We start from the raw sequence: 15634 nt of genomic DNA on the forward strand, positions 1-15634 counted from the left end.
TTTCTCGCACCTCGAGCACTGATTATCCTATCCAATCCTATTACATGACTCGATACAAGACGAAGTCAATAGACATATTGCACTAACAGACTCCCCCTTGGATATTGACGAAGTCTTCAGTGTCGAGTCTCTATCATGACACATCTTCAGTCTTGATCAGTCTTCATGCTTTTCCCAAATTGTCTAATACTGCAAGCATCCATCAATCTTCATATTTTCTTCAGCTTCTTCAGGCTCCCCCTTTTATCAAGCTTCCGTGCTTTAGGGATCGACACCTAGCTTTCCGGTTACAAGCTCCCCCTTGCTTTGAGCTCGTCTTTAGACTCCCCCTTAGACTATGCTGTCAGGATCGTAGTCTGGTACAACATCTACAACACTCATACATTTGTAAGTAACAACATTTTAAATTTCTAGAAATCATAATCTGGCAATTCAATTTCCTCTAAGTCACTCCCCCTATCAACAATCTTCAGATTTAGCAGTGTTAAATATCCAAAATCCTCACAATTAATCATCCAAGTCCAAACTAATGACCTTGGAGATATCACAAACTGTTTTTGATTTTTGAATTTTGATTCAAGATTCAAATTAATGAACTTGTTTTATTTTCAGAAACACAATCAGCTTACTTAGATTTTGAAACTCAGCATCTCAGACATCAGTTGTCGAAAATAAAGTGAATCAAAAATCTTTTTGTATTTTTCTGAAAATATAAAGCAGTAAAGAAATATATACAAACATATTTACAGACAATATTTTTGTTTGAGTATGCGTCAGAGGATCATATCAGTTTTTGACAAGTCACAAGTACCGTTGAGCTTAGTTACACATTAAGAATTAAACAATTCACTTAGATTGTCAATATACTGATCCACTTAAATTTTCACACAAATTTCAACTGATTCAGGATACGAATTAGGTGTTTTAAGAACTTAAACTCATTCATGTGTCCCACCTCTTGAATATACTCCCGTATCCAGATCCCAATATTCAGTCTTACAGGTGAATATACCTAGATGATATTTGTAAGGGGTTAGGTGCGAAACCGTGAGAGCTCAGGTCAGAACTTTCGTTCAGCAGAGAGATGATGGTTCGACTTTAGGTGTGTCCCCTTTAGAGGATCTTTTCTTCACAGCAATGATTATCAGTTTATTGTTTCATCATTTTTGCTGAAGGCGACGCTGTATTTCAAGCAATGCGAAAAGTATTATTCGGGAACTAGGTCAGAACTTCCATTCAGCAGAAGTCCCGGAATAATACCCCAGATATCACTAAGCATAAAGACCTAGTATCTCAGAAAGAGGGGTCTTTCAAACAAGATTTCAGGGGTTACCTATATATCCAAGTAGTGTTCCCCACGAAATAAGCAAGATTCAAACTTGCTTAGGTTTATATCCCAAAAAAAATTACTAAATGTATAAAAACCTATCGACATATCATCAGTGAGACTGTTTAATACTATTTAATCATTACATTTCTTTAGCATACTGTAACTGTCTACTGGTGTACTATCATTTCCTCTTTATACACAAAAACTCAAATTTTGGATTTTATCATGTTTTTGGCTTTTTCAAATTTTATAATGTTTTTGTATTTTATGACAATTTTTCTCCCCCTAAAATGCAAAAGCATACAAAAATTTTGACAAACCGATACTGATGGCTTTGTTTCGACATCCATTTTCTGGTAAGTATGCTCTGTTTTGCAGAAAATTTAACATAAAGTACCCCCATGATTTACAACCCATTGATTTTCGACAGTTTGAAAACGTTTTTCAATCTTGTGAAAGTAATCATGTTTGTTCCGCCGTGAGGGTTTCGGCATATTCAATCAACACATATTTTTTTAATTTTTTGTTTTTGACAAAAATTAAAAACAAACATATTTTTGGTTTTTCAAGTTTTTAACAAACTAAAACATATTTTTTGTTTTTAATTTTTCAAATTTTTAGGGTTTTTGAAAATATTGTTTATTTATGTCCAGAAAAACAAATAAACTCCCTGTTTCAACCAACACAGGATCCAGCAGCCTCTTCTTTCTCTCCATGTGCCAGGCTGCTCCAGTTTGCATTCTCACAGTCTTTGCTTTTGTTGAGCACCTGCACATTCAAAGCATTCATATACTTGAACAATTTGGCCCAGGTCTGTTTGACCTTAGGCATTTCAACACAATATGCATCATGCAATTTCTCATCTTTTACCAAAGTCACTTGCTTCTTAACAGACCATGTTTGAGCTTTCGGAGTACCTCGTTTGTAAAAATGTGAATCTTTTTGAACACTTTGTTTTAGAACAGCAATTTTTGGTTTCCAAAACTCTTGGGGTTTTGTCATATCAACTGATGTTTTCCAACTTTGCCTTGTTCTGAATCTGGGTGTGTGAGAATTGCAGGTCTGTCTTGAATCGAACCTATTCTGGTTTGATTTCCAATTTTGATTCGAAGCAAACTTGTTTGTGTTGTACCTCTAAGTTTATTTTGAATCAAATCTGGTTGACCTTTGTCTTACATTCTCAGATTTTTGTTTTTGAACACCATCAGACTTTTTCATCTCAACATCAACAGGTTTCAAATTTGGACACTTTCGTGCACGATGGCCTATTTGATCACATTTGAAACATGTTCTCTTGGACACATCTTTGAGCTGTGGTTGTTGCTTTTTCTTTTGAGCTAAGAACTCGTCATTAGACTGTCGTCTAAATTTTAGTTCTTTTTCTTCTTCTGACGTTGCTCCATGAACAAAACTCATCTTTGCCTGATAATTTGGCACTTCATTTTTCTTCCAATTTTGTTTCTTTTTATAACCCAACCCAGCCTTCATGTTTTTCTTTTTGAAACCAGGTTTGTTATAAAAAGTTTTGTGACATTTTCCAGCAAACTTTGGAATTTCAGATTTTTCAATCTCAACCATCTTGAAAACTTTGTCAATCTTTTCTGAAATCACATTCTGAATCGGGAATACAACATCTAAGAATAATTTGTCCGATCCAATCATGGTATAAACCAATCCTTTTGAATCATCATTCAGATTTTTCTCAGATTTTGTGTTTTTCAGATAACCATCATGAAAATTACCTTCATTTTCATCTTGTGATTCAGACTTACCTGATTCAACTGACTCTTCTTTCAAAAAACTTTCAACGACTTTACCTACCACCTCTGAATCACTAGAATCATCAGATTTGGAATAGGTTATGTCAATGTTATCTGGCAATTGATCTACCAGGTTGAAAGCTTTTTCAACCTTTTCTTCATCATAAAATGCAAACTTTTCCGGTGGTGGAACTTGATGAAACTCTGAGCCAATGCCTTTCTTGTTTTGCTCAGACTCACCATCTCCCAGTTTTATATTGAAAATTCGCTCAAGCACATATGACGACACGTGATAACTTTTTAACTTGTTGTTGTCCTTTTCTAAATCAGCAATTTGTCGCTTTAGCTTAGAAACATCCTCAATATAGGAATTAACAACACCTTGTTTTATTTCATACATTCGTTTAAGCTCTTTAGTTGTTTCAGAAAGGTAATTCATTCTTGATTGAGCAAATTTCATTTCATCTTTCACTTTTTCATATGACTCTTTTGTAATGTGATATGCCAATTTCATTGAGTCATATTCTTTCTTCATTTCTTGACAAACATTTTCTTTTTGATCACATTCTTCTGTCTTTTTCAAAACATTTTCCTATAAAATTACATTTTCTTTTTCTAATTTTTTATATTTTTCTGAAAGTTTTTCATCATTTTCTTTTAAAACCTTTTCATTTTCTAGCATTTCTTTGCATTTTTCTTTGAAAATGTTTTCGATTTTTGTGAATTCAAGATCTCTTGTTCCAAACTTGTCATCTTTTTCAGTACAAGCTCTGCATGTTTCCATGCATTTCTTGCACTGTTCAATCGGTTTTAAGATTTCAGAATGAGAATTTACCTCAGTGATTGGCATTTCAGTGTTTTCAGCTGCCTCTGTCTGCTTTAGCTCTTCCTTCTTCTCATCACCAGCACCTTCATCACTAGCAAACTTCAAATTCTCAATCTTTACCTCAGTCAAACTTCCAGTTTTCTTCTCATCTTCTCCAACTTGCTGTTTTTCAGTAACAGCTTTCTCAACTTCTTCATTCACCTCAACTTTTTCTTCAATCTTTTCTGTCTCAACAACTTTCAAATCTTCAACTTTCACAACTTTGATTTCCTTCACAACCTCAACTTCAACAGCTTCAGCTTTAACCTCTTCAGCAGTTTTCTTCAGATTGTTTACCATCTCTTCAACACTCTTCTTCATTCTCACTTCATTCTCTCTTCATTCTCTCTTCATCTCTTTTTCTCAGACACGATGTCATGGCATATCTGATTTCCTTTTCATGCCTTTTTGCATATGTGTCATCTTTCAACACATTTCTATAGTATTCGGCTCTTGAAGGAATTATGAGAAGAACATCTTCAAAGATTATGTCTTTCTTCGGAACAACTGGTTCTCCTTCTCTGTTGATGTAGCACTCTCTCTTCTTATCCCATCTCTTGTTACTGACAGCACTTTCATATTCTTCTTGCATCTCATCCATTCTGTTCAAAGCAATGTTTCTTTCTCGATAAGTTTTCTTGCTTTGAATTTCTTCTCTGGTTTTCTCTTTTGTCTCAGTTGTGCGTTTTTCTTCTTTGTTTTCTTCTTTAATTTTAGCAACTAAAACAAACTGTCTTTTCTCTGTCATAGCTCTGCCATGAGCTGTTTTTCGAACATTCTCCAAACGATATTCTTCTGGACAAATCTCGCTCCAGTCAAAACCTTCATCATCTTGAATTACAAAACAAGCTCTTGATTTTTCTCTGGTTTATCTTCAATCATCTTTGGCTCTTCTCTGCTACGGTGGTAGATCACCTTTCGGTAGTAATCATCATTGAACGGATGTTCATTTCCACCAACTGCAGAATTAGTGCATTCTCTCTTGAAATGACCTTTCTGCTTGCATTTGAAGCAGGTCACTTTGGATTTGTCAAATCCAAGTTTTGTTGATGCACCTCCAAGAGATTGTTTCCCAGTAATTTCCAAATATCTCTGAGCTCTGCGAATACAACTGGCTAAACACCAGCGGATGTCACTGAGCTCCATCTCTTCCGGATCAATCTGGTCGTAGTCTTCTTTGGTTAACTCTGAGTTTGCAATTTTGCCAGCTACAAGACCTTCATACGATTCCAGAACAGATGCAAGAAAACTCATTTGTTGTTTAGCTGCATTGATGCTCATCGACGGAGAATTCTTCAGTTTGAGAGCAATGTTGCACAGAATCTCCTCTGCTTCATCAGAACTTGATTTTGAAGCTGATGAATGATAACCTGTATCATAACTTGATGAGCTATTCTGTGGCTCTTTTATCCTCTCACCACTGAATGCTGTCTTTGGTGAACTATCAGCTTTCACCGAAGGTAAACTTCCTTTGTAGTACAGGCCAACATTCTGTTGATGTGAAGAACTGCTCATCTTGTTCTGTTTCTGCAATTCAAGCTCATGAGTTTCAATCTTTTCAAATAATGTATCAAGAGAAATTGTATCATACAAAGCATCATTTTTTAAGATAAAAACAAACGTTTTCCACTGATCAGCTCGTGGTAACGCTTCAATCACTTTGTCAATAATTTCTTCTCTTGTTTTCACAATCTCAAATCTCTCAAGTTCAATTTTTAAATGGCAAAACCTCTCAATCATTTGCCTCACTGTCTCTCCTTTAATGCTATCAAATAGATCGAATTCTTTCTTTAATAAAGCAATTTTGTTCTTTTTAATCTGTTTACCCCCCTCAGCTTTAACTCGTAAAGCTTCCCAAACAGATTTCGATGACCCATCATGATTAAGCAATGCAAAAATATCATTTCTAATTGCCGACTGGATCAAAGCAATCATTCTCTGTTCAGCTTCAAATTCCGATCTATCTTCTTTGGTTAATTTCTTGAATGGAAGATCTTCGCCTTTATCATCTTTTGGTCTTTCATATCCAAATTCCATACAAAACCAGCTCTCATGTGCATACGCTTTTGCCCAGTTGAGAAACCGTTATTTCCACCAAGTATAATCCTCAATGCTTTCTAGAGTTGGTGGCTTTGAGTGTGTTCCATATAAATTATCATGCTTGATGTTCTCATTAATTGCTTTTGTGATGGTTTTTGGTGTAACGGTTGTAATCTCGGAAGATTCGGATGTAAACGCATTGAAAGATGTATTGTAGAATTCTTCAGCCATGATTTGAAATTCTTGAATATCCTGGAGATACACAGTCAAACAAACACAATCAGTACAAACAATATTAAACAATCTGAAACAAACTGACACTCGATTGACGTGAAATGATCTCGACACGAAAAATCCTCTTTCAAGCGAAATAGGAAATTCAAGCGGAAACACTTTTGAAGCGAAATCACTTGGATGACACTTCAAGCGAAATCACAGCTATTCTTCAAGCGGAATACTAATTCAAGCGAGATCAGAATGACAACTTCAAGCGAAATACTACTTGAAGCGGAATCTGATTGACTTTCAAGCGAAATAGCAGATTTGAAGCGGAATCAAGTTCTATTTTCGAGCGGAATAACCACTTGAAGCGGAATCAGCTGAATTTTTCAAGCGAAATCTGTTTGTTCGTTCAAGCGGAATAAGCTTTTTGTCCAGTTTTTGTCATTTTTAATCTGTATTTCGGTCTCAAATTCTCAAGGCTTTGTTAAAATACTGTTTTGCATGTTCGGTGAAAAATTCAATCCATTTTGACCATGAAATCTTGTCCAGTTTGAAAAAGAAGGTGTAGATGTCAGAAAACTGATGCAATTGAGCTAAACTCTTCTTCCTGTGCTCTGATACCACTTGTAGGATCGTTGTATGACCCGATTGAGTCGATCAGAAGAGTTGTTAATCCGAATCAAAGGCGGAATCAATGACACAGATGCTCAATTCAATATAAATGTCTCGTATATTGATCTAATAATCTTTACAGCACCTGGAGACAATTCGGCAACACTTCGTTATCGAAACAATGACTAACTCTGTGATTCTGCTCCAAATGAACGGAACAACTCTATATGTAGACGGTGAGGTTCCGCTTTAAATGGCTTTTGGCTGTTTCAAGCGGAATCACCTACATTTCCACTAAAATCTATTTCTCGCACCTCGAGCACTGATTATCCTATCCAATCCTATTACATGACTCGATACAAGACGAAGTCAATAGACATATTGCACTAACAGTCCTACCTTTCATTTCATTCATATGTACAAATAATTTACAGATTCTTACCGTTCAATCTAGAATTTAATCATTTTACTAACCTCGCCTTCATTCCATAAATTAATGATCTGCAAACCGGATTCGCCCGCTTCTGAATGAGTCCGTGTCAAGGCCGGTTCGATCCCTTCCTTTCATGAATGGGCTTCCGCTCATGGGCATCCTTCTAACAATATCTTGTTTAAATGAACATGGCCAACAAGCCTAGCATCAAAGGTAGCATTTTCCATCGGTACTTGTCATTATTACATTCTTTCCAATTTATTATGTATAGTGTTTTAAACACCCACAATTCTTTCATTTTGTTAATTATTTCATCGGTCCTTTATTGTACTTCTTTCCATTTATGCTTACATACAAGGACTTTAATACATCCTTTCAGTACTTCTTGCAAAATTTACCCTTCCCGTCCATACTTAAGTTATTGTTCGGGTCGTAGCCCGTCATTCATTTTGACCCGCAAGAGTCACTTTGTAACATATCTATCACGTAACTTGCTCAAAGCTTATTTCTTTCAACTAAGGTTTCTTACTACTACAATAGCTTTCAACGGTTTTATCTACATAGTAAATCAAATACTTCATGCTAATTTTACTATTACTTACTTAATAACTATCACTTACTTTGTTTAACTGTTCAGAATTTCAATTGTAAAATACATGTTGTCCATATGTCTACCAACTACCCATTTCTGGCATATCCCTCTCTAGCCGAGCTATAAGCCCCTACTTAAAAGAAAACATAACCTTTGCACATACCTTACGCGAATCAAAATCTTTGACTCGTTATCCATAACTTACGTTGGTTATTTCTTTCTGTTAGTGCACGGAATGTCTGTTGACTTCGTCTACATCAAGTCTTAGGTCAAGATAGGTCAACATAGGGTCTGGAATGTCAAAATTAGGTTTTATGTTGATAGGTTCGCTTTTATGTACATGTTTATAGTAGGTCCGCTCATAGGGTCTTGAATAGGTTCGCTTATCGTGTCAACAGGTAAGGTTCGCTTATGTGATATTGTAGTAGGTCCGCTCATATGGCAGTCCATATGAGCGAACCACTCACTCCTATATATACCTGTTCACTTGTGTTCATTAGGGCGGACCTAGACCATTGCTTGTGGAACGGAACTCTGTCAAATTGTAATCAGAAAGCAATAAAAGAGAAGAAATTAGAAAGGAATAGCTGTTGTAACTTCATTTATGTTGATTCTGCCTTCATACGTGAAGATGAACTGCCTTGACTGACTTTTCAGGGTCGAAACAACGGTCCAACAAGTGGTATCAGAGCTCAGGACGAGGAGTTCATACTACTACAGCTTGATTCTACCAAATTCTCTGATTTCTACTCTCTTTCTTTCATACTTTTTCGATTTGAAATGGTTCCTACCGTTGAAATTGTCTGATTTTTGAGTATTACGTGCGAAACATACAATTAACAAACCCTAGAAAGTTTTAGGTTAAAACTCGGCTTAAAAATGGTTAAAATTGGGTAAATTGTGAGGTTCGCTTTTACGGACTTCGAGAGATTCGCTCGAAAGACACAACAGGTTCGCTTGTAATAATCAATCTGGTCCGCTTTTTCAGACAACTTTGTTGTTAGGTTCGCTTGAACGGACATATTCTGGTCCGCTCGAACATAATTTTCAAGTTCGCTCATCTGTTCAAGTAATAGATTCGCTCATCAGGTCCGCTCGAACGGATATTACCTGATTCGCTCATTAGTACATAACCTGATCCGCTCGAACGAACCTTGTAGACTCGCTCATCCGAACATAATTCAGTTCGCTCATTTGAACAAGTGTAGGTTCGCTCGAACTGATACTTACCAGGTCCGCCTATTTGGACATAACCTGGTCCGCTTATTTGTCACAATAGCTGATAGTTTTGATTTCGCTCGAGTGTTCATTGTGATTATTATTTTGAGTGATCTTGTTTGATTATTCAAAATTTGGCAAAAATGTTTGATGAACAAGAAAACAAGAATCTTGAAAATTTGAATAACTGGACTAAGGAAGCTTGGTATGAGATGAAATATGGTAAGGATGTTTATGTAAAAAGATACGAAAATTTCTTGTGTATGAAGAATGAATCGATGGAGATGTTGAAAGAAAGGTTTTATGAGTTAATCATCAAATTAGAAAAACATAAGGTTTGGCATTCAAATGATGAACGCATTTTAAAATTTGTTGATGCTTTACCTTTGGAGTGGGATAAATTCGTGAATGGACTGAAACGGGATTCTAGTTTATCACGCTATGATTTAAGAAGTTTCATTAATACAATAACAAATCATAGGCTTCATGAAAATTCAAATAAAAGGAAATTATTGGATGAAATAAAAGAAGAATCAGGAAAGATAGATTTGAATGTAATCATTGAAATGAGAAAACGAATCGATGTGTGTCTTGCAACAAAAAATAATATGAGATACGATATTAAGAGGGGTTGTTATATTGATGAAAGTTCGAATCCTCTTGATTTTGTTAAAATTTTTTGCGCAGGTACATACAAAATGGAAACAAAGAAAGAAGCTGAAGGTGAAAAGATGAAAGGAAAATGCTCTGAATGCGAAAAATCAGAAGCAGACAGTGTGAAACTCTTGAAGAAGGTGGAGAGTTTGACATTGGAAAACGATACTTTGAAGATCAAAAAGAAGGCTGATAATGAACGGATTTTGGAGTTATGCTTGAACTATGAAAAGCTAAAATCTAAGAATGATAAACTGTTGAATGATTTAAACAGTTTGACATCAGAAAACAAAACTTTGAAAGAAAATGAAAAAGTTTTTGAAAACAAAAGAAAATCTTCAGAAGATGAAGATTTTTGGATAAAACTGGAAAACAAAAATCTAAAAGAGAATGAAACAAGATTTCAAGAACAGTTAAAAGTCTTGGAAAATGAAAAATCTGTTCTTGAAAATCTTAAAATTGAAAATGAAAAATCAATCAAGTCTCATCTTGAAAGAATATCTCAGCTTGAAAATGAAGCTGAGAATTCAAGAATCAAGATTGATGAACTTGAAAAGAAGTTGAAAGGTTTTGTGACTTCATCAGATAGGTTGAATTTTCCCTGTCCAAAACCAATCAACTCAGTTCCAATAAGTGACAAGGTCACAAGTTTTGACAAAGTCAAAATTGAAGATTGTGATGACAAATCTGATGATGAAAAAGAAAAGAAAAGAAAAATATTTTTAGATTTACAAGAAAAATTTCAAAAGACTGTTTTGCAATCTACTGAAATAGGTGAATGCTCAAAGCAAAAACATGTTAAGAAGAATGCAGAACAGAAACAAAAAGATAAAAATTTGAAAAATCCTAAAAATGAAAATAAAAGCTCATCAGATAAGTCATCCAATCATTATAAAAAATTACAAAATTTAAAAATGAAAATTCACAAAATGTTGGTAATAAGTGGTGCAGGTTTGACCATAGTGCCTCAAAGTCAAATCCAGCTTTTAGAAGGAGTGATGATTACCACAAAGCCAGACAATGCTATGATCTGAGCGTTTGGGGTGAAGGTTGTTGGGATTGAACCCTATCAGAGGAACAGATAATTAATGCCAAAACTGGATCAGAGTAGTGGATTCTGAATAAGCAGATGCTTATATACAAATCTCTCCCCTTGAAAGTGATTACAACTGCTGATGACCTCCTATCTGCTGATCTTGCTAAACTACTGACCCATAACTGCTGCTCAACTAAAGATCTGATGGAAGACTAAAGTCCTGCTGATTCAATCTACTGCCTTGAGTCAAGCACTGCTGATCCGGACAAGTGCTGCTGGGTTCACAGCAGTAGAAGGTTGCAGCAGCTGTTCTAAAGTCTGTTTTGTAATAGAATGTATTAGCAGTAGTTAACACAAGCAGTGTCTGTATAGATCAGAGGTTAGAGTTTGTTAGGAGGTTAGATGTCATTTTCATGGTAACGTCAGCAAAGATGCTCAGTAGTTTGCAAGTGCCTATAAATAGTTCAGTATTTTGTACTGTTCTATTAGCTCTTTGCATCATTCGTCTTCTTTGCACGAACAAACTACTGAGCTCTGGCTGAGGGGGAGTTTGCATCCTTACATCAATCATTGTAATCGTAGTTGAAATAAATTCAATCTTTCGGTTCTCTGTGTAAAGATGTTTGATAAAAGTATTACTCTCGTTTGATTGTATGCAACGTTTGTTTTCATTATAATTTCCGCTGCACACCCATCCATCTTCATCTTATTTTCAAACATAAAATACAATCAAAATCAAACTCAGATCCAACAATTAGTATCAGAGCTTGGACAATCAAATTTGATTTAACAATCATTTTGACGTAAATAGTTCAGCTTAAAACAGTTGATACTGATCGTTTGTTCGTCGTTGAAAAACAGAGTAAGGATTAATCACCATTAAAGTTGATTTCTCAATACCTGTAAAACAACAAGAATGACGTCACAATCTCAGGACGATAAAAACAACATTGGTTCTCTTTTTAAACCACCTATGCTAAAAAGAAATGAGTACAACATCTGGCAGAGGAGGATGGGTCACATCCTCGCTCAACAAAGCACAGGTTGTTGGAAGTCTGTCATCTTTGGTGCTCATGTTCCTACAGTGCCAAGCGCTGAAGATGCTAAGAAACAAGTTCCAAAACCTGTTGAAAATTATACTGAAACGGATTATCAAAAATTTGAACTAGATGCTAAAGCGTTTAGTATCATAGCATCAGCGCTGCCCAATGAAATATATGCTGGATTGTTACATTGTGACAATGCCAAAGAGTTGTGGGACGCGCTTAAGGAACAGTTTGGAGGTACCGAAGAAGTCATAGAAAACAATAGGGAAATACTGAACCAACAGTATGAAACATTTTGTCATGTTAAAGGTGAATCACTGACACAACAATTTGAGCATTTTAGTTGTCTCATCAGTGAACTGAGGCTTGTTAAAACCACTTTTACAAACTCAACTCAAAACAGCAGGTTCCTCAGGTCACTGCCAGACAAATGGGACACAATAGCTTTTGTCACCCGAAATTCACCTAAGTTCAAGGATCTGACCTTGACCCAACTCCATGGTCGACTCCTGACCTACGAAAGGGAGTTGCACCAGAAAAGGAAGTTACAAGAGTCAGGGAAAACCATTGATGATTATTCATTCGGTAACACTGCTCTTCTGGGTCAAGAAGAATCTGGTGGTAGTGGTAAGGATCAGGGTTATGATCACTTCATTGACATAACTTCTGGTGCAAATTTTAACAACCCTGATCCTCACTCTACAGGTTATGCATTCACTGCTAATGAAAACCAAATGTCAGACAATTTGAGCTTTGAACTCAATGATCTACAACATTTCGACCCCACTGATCTAGAGGAAATGGACATCTTGCACCAACTGGCCTTGCTAAGTGTTAGAACTAGCAAGTTTTATAAAAGAACAGGGCGAAAATTCCCAGGGTTGCATGGGAATCTAAGGGTTGGGTTGGATAAATCGAAAATCAAGTGTTATAAGTGTAACAGGTTAGGACATTTTGCTAGAGAGTGTATGAGTCAAACAACTGGTCCCATAATCACTCACCCTAGTTCAAATCCTAGACCTCAAAATCAAAACACTGTGCACTATGCCCAATATGCCCCAGCAGCACATGTGAACGCTGCTTACTATGCTGTTGCTCCTGTGCCAGTGCATTATGTCCAAACAGCTGCTCCACAGATCCAATATGTTCAAACCCCTGCTCCCCAGGCACAAGTGCAACCTGCACCACAAACCACTGCTCCAGTTGCAAAACAACCAGATCAACAAAGTTTCTTTACTCAAGAATTTGTTGACTGGAGCAGTATGCCTGAGGACCTTAGTGATGAAAATTTTGCACTCTATGCTTCTAATGTTTCTTCTCATGATAAATTTTGTTTGATGGCAATAAAGTCAATTCAGGAGGAGGTTGAATATGAAGAGGAACAGCTGACCTCTGAAATAGTGGATGAGGTGATTGAAGAAGTGGTCACTGCTGTGGAAAATGAAGTACTGGTGGAAGAAAGTTCAGGCACCCTGATTGAACCACTGACAGATCCATGGTCCGAAGAAGAAAAGACAGGTGAGATAGAAGAGAGAGCTGAAGATGAGGAAAATCCTAAATGTGATTGTGCAATGATGGCTGCTGCAAAGGTATCACCTCAAGTTCTTGAAAAACTGTGTTCTGACAATTGCATTATTGCTTTTGCTAACATCAAAGAGGTGAATGAAAACCTTCGTGATAAAATCTTATCTGATGAAGTCATATTTGAAAGGTCTATAAAAGAACTTAAAAACAAATTGGCTGAAAAAGAGAAAGAGATTTGCAGCATGAAAGAAGAGCAAAGCATAACCAAAACCCAACTCCAAACCTTGATAGAAAAATACCAAGGATGCAAAAAGGAGTTAGAGCCCACCCAGATCACATGTGAGAGACGGGTGGAATCATGCAAAGGGTATGAGGTTATGCTTGAGAAACAGATAAAAAGCAATGTGAAATTTGGGGTTGGTTATAGAAAATATGATGATGAAAACACTGCTTTTGAAAAATCTGTTTCAACCACTGATGTAACTACTGAGTTCATCCCCACAAACAAGAATGGCCAAGAAGTGAAAATCACTGACAAACTTGGTAACAAAATCACACTTGACAGACCAATGGGTCCCTCCGCTTTTGAGGAGATTGAAAATCATCAATTTAAACCAAAATGGTCTGATGAGTGTGATATTCTTGAAAATTTCAAGCCAATGGACTTTACATCAACTGATGGTGTTAAAGCTCCAAAAGCTAAAGTCATTCCTCTTAAGGACATCCCAGCAGTGGTTAAAACCTCTGCTGCAAAGGAGTCTGAAAAGAGGAAGAAGAAAGAAAAAATTGATAACTTGTTCTGTGAATTCTGAGAGAAAAGGAACCATCTAACAAAAGATTGTTTCCACTTAAAAGCTTATGATATAAACAAAACAAGTGTCATAGTTTCAGCTGAAAGCTGCATTGTTTGTGGTAAAACAAACCACAAAACTCAAGCATGTGTGTATCTCAAAAACTTTGATATCAAAAAGAATGAGTACCTTGCTAAAACATCCTTGAGTCCATCAGCATCACCATCGGTCAAATTCACAAAGAAACAACTACTGTTTGTGCCAGTTCAAACAGCTGTCACAAAACAGCTGAACCAAACATCTGTCAAAAGAGATGTTCAGGTTACTGATGCACCTCCTGCTAATCAGTTCAGAAAAGGCAAGGAAAAACAGTCTTACCAAAGGATTCCACACGTTTATGAGGTCTACAAAAAGCCCTCTAAACCCAGAGTGAATAGGCATCCTTTTGGGTATCAGCAGGTGATTGGGCAAGACCCTCAACAGTGGTTCGCAAGACACTGCTGAATCCCCATCCAAAGCCTGTTGGCTTTGGAGTCCTTAATGAACTAATCCTTTTACTTCATGTGCAGGGAGCTTCTGCATGCTTTGATAGTCTGTGGTATCTAGATAGTGGAGGCTCCAGGCACATGACAGGATGTAAAGCCCTCCTCAAAGACTTTAAAATCCATGGAGGGGGTGATATATCCTTTGGAAATAATAGTAAAGGGAAAGTTCTGGGGTCTGGAACAGTGCAATCTGGAAATGTAAAATTTGAAAATGTCAATCTAATTGACAATCTGAAATTCAACCTTCTGAGTGTATCTCAAATGAGTGACAAAGGGTTTGGGTCATTCTTCACAAAAGATTGTTGTAGGATTGTTGGACCAGAAATGGTCAAAAAGATTGAAGCAATAATAAAAAATGGTCAAACTAAACTTGTTGCTCAAAGAAGTGGCAATGTTTATGTTGTTGACATGTCTAAAGAGTGTCCCAGAGCTGATGCCTGTCTCTTCTCAGCTGCCTCTAACAAAGAGAGAGAACTTTGGCACAGAAGACTGGGGCACACAAATCTTAAGACAATAACAGAAATTTCAAAAAAATGGTTTGGTAAGAGGCCTACCACAAAAATTGTTTTCATGTCCTGAACATTGCATTTCCTATTTAAAAGGAAAACAACATAAAAGTTCTTACAAGTCCATTGAAGAGTCCAAAACAACCCAGTGTTTGCAAATGCTACACATGGATTTGTTTGGCCCAGTTCAAGTCATGAGCCTTAAAAAGAAAAGATATTGTTTGGTTATAGTTGATGACTTTTCTAGGTTTACATGGACTTTCTTTTTGCACTCTAAAGATGAAACTGCAGGCATTTTGCAAGACTTTGTGACACAGATTGAAAAGCAATTTGACCGTCCAGTGAAAATCTTTAGAAGTGACAATGGCACAGAATTTAAAAATAAGGAGTTGGATGCCTTCTGTGTGAAGAAAGGGATTGTAAGGCAGTACAGCATCCCTAGAACACCAGAGCAAAATGG

The 15634-nt window shown here is 36.4% G+C and overlaps 1 protein-coding gene across 1 annotated transcript; it reads right to left on the reverse strand.

Annotated features, from left to right (window-relative positions):
- Window positions 1-2005: 2005 nt before the first annotated feature.
- On the reverse strand, window positions 2006-4276 carry LOC110900617. Its single transcript, XM_022147501.1, has 2 exons — window positions 3926-4276; window positions 2006-2098 (listed from the first exon to the last, which is right to left on the reverse strand). Exons 1-2 carry the CDS (start codon window positions 4274-4276, stop codon window positions 2006-2008), a joined length of 444 nt encoding a protein of 147 aa, XP_022003193.1.
- Window positions 4277-15634: the final 11358 nt, after the last annotated feature.

Source organism: Helianthus annuus, chromosome 13, assembly GCF_002127325.2.
Source record: "Helianthus annuus cultivar XRQ/B chromosome 13, HanXRQr2.0-SUNRISE, whole genome shotgun sequence".
Classification (NCBI taxonomy): Eukaryota; Viridiplantae; Streptophyta; class Magnoliopsida; order Asterales; family Asteraceae; genus Helianthus; species Helianthus annuus.

Excerpts from the sequence above, each read along its gene's own strand:
- LOC110900617 (XM_022147501.1), bottom strand. The coding sequence starts at position 4,276 with ATGAAGAAGAGTGTTGAAGAGATGGTAAACAATCTGAAGAAAACTGCT. Across the intron at positions 2,099-3,925 it reads CTGAAATGCCAATCACTGAG|GTGCTCAACAAAAGCAAAGA; the intron begins GTAAATTCTCAT and ends TTGAATGTGCAG.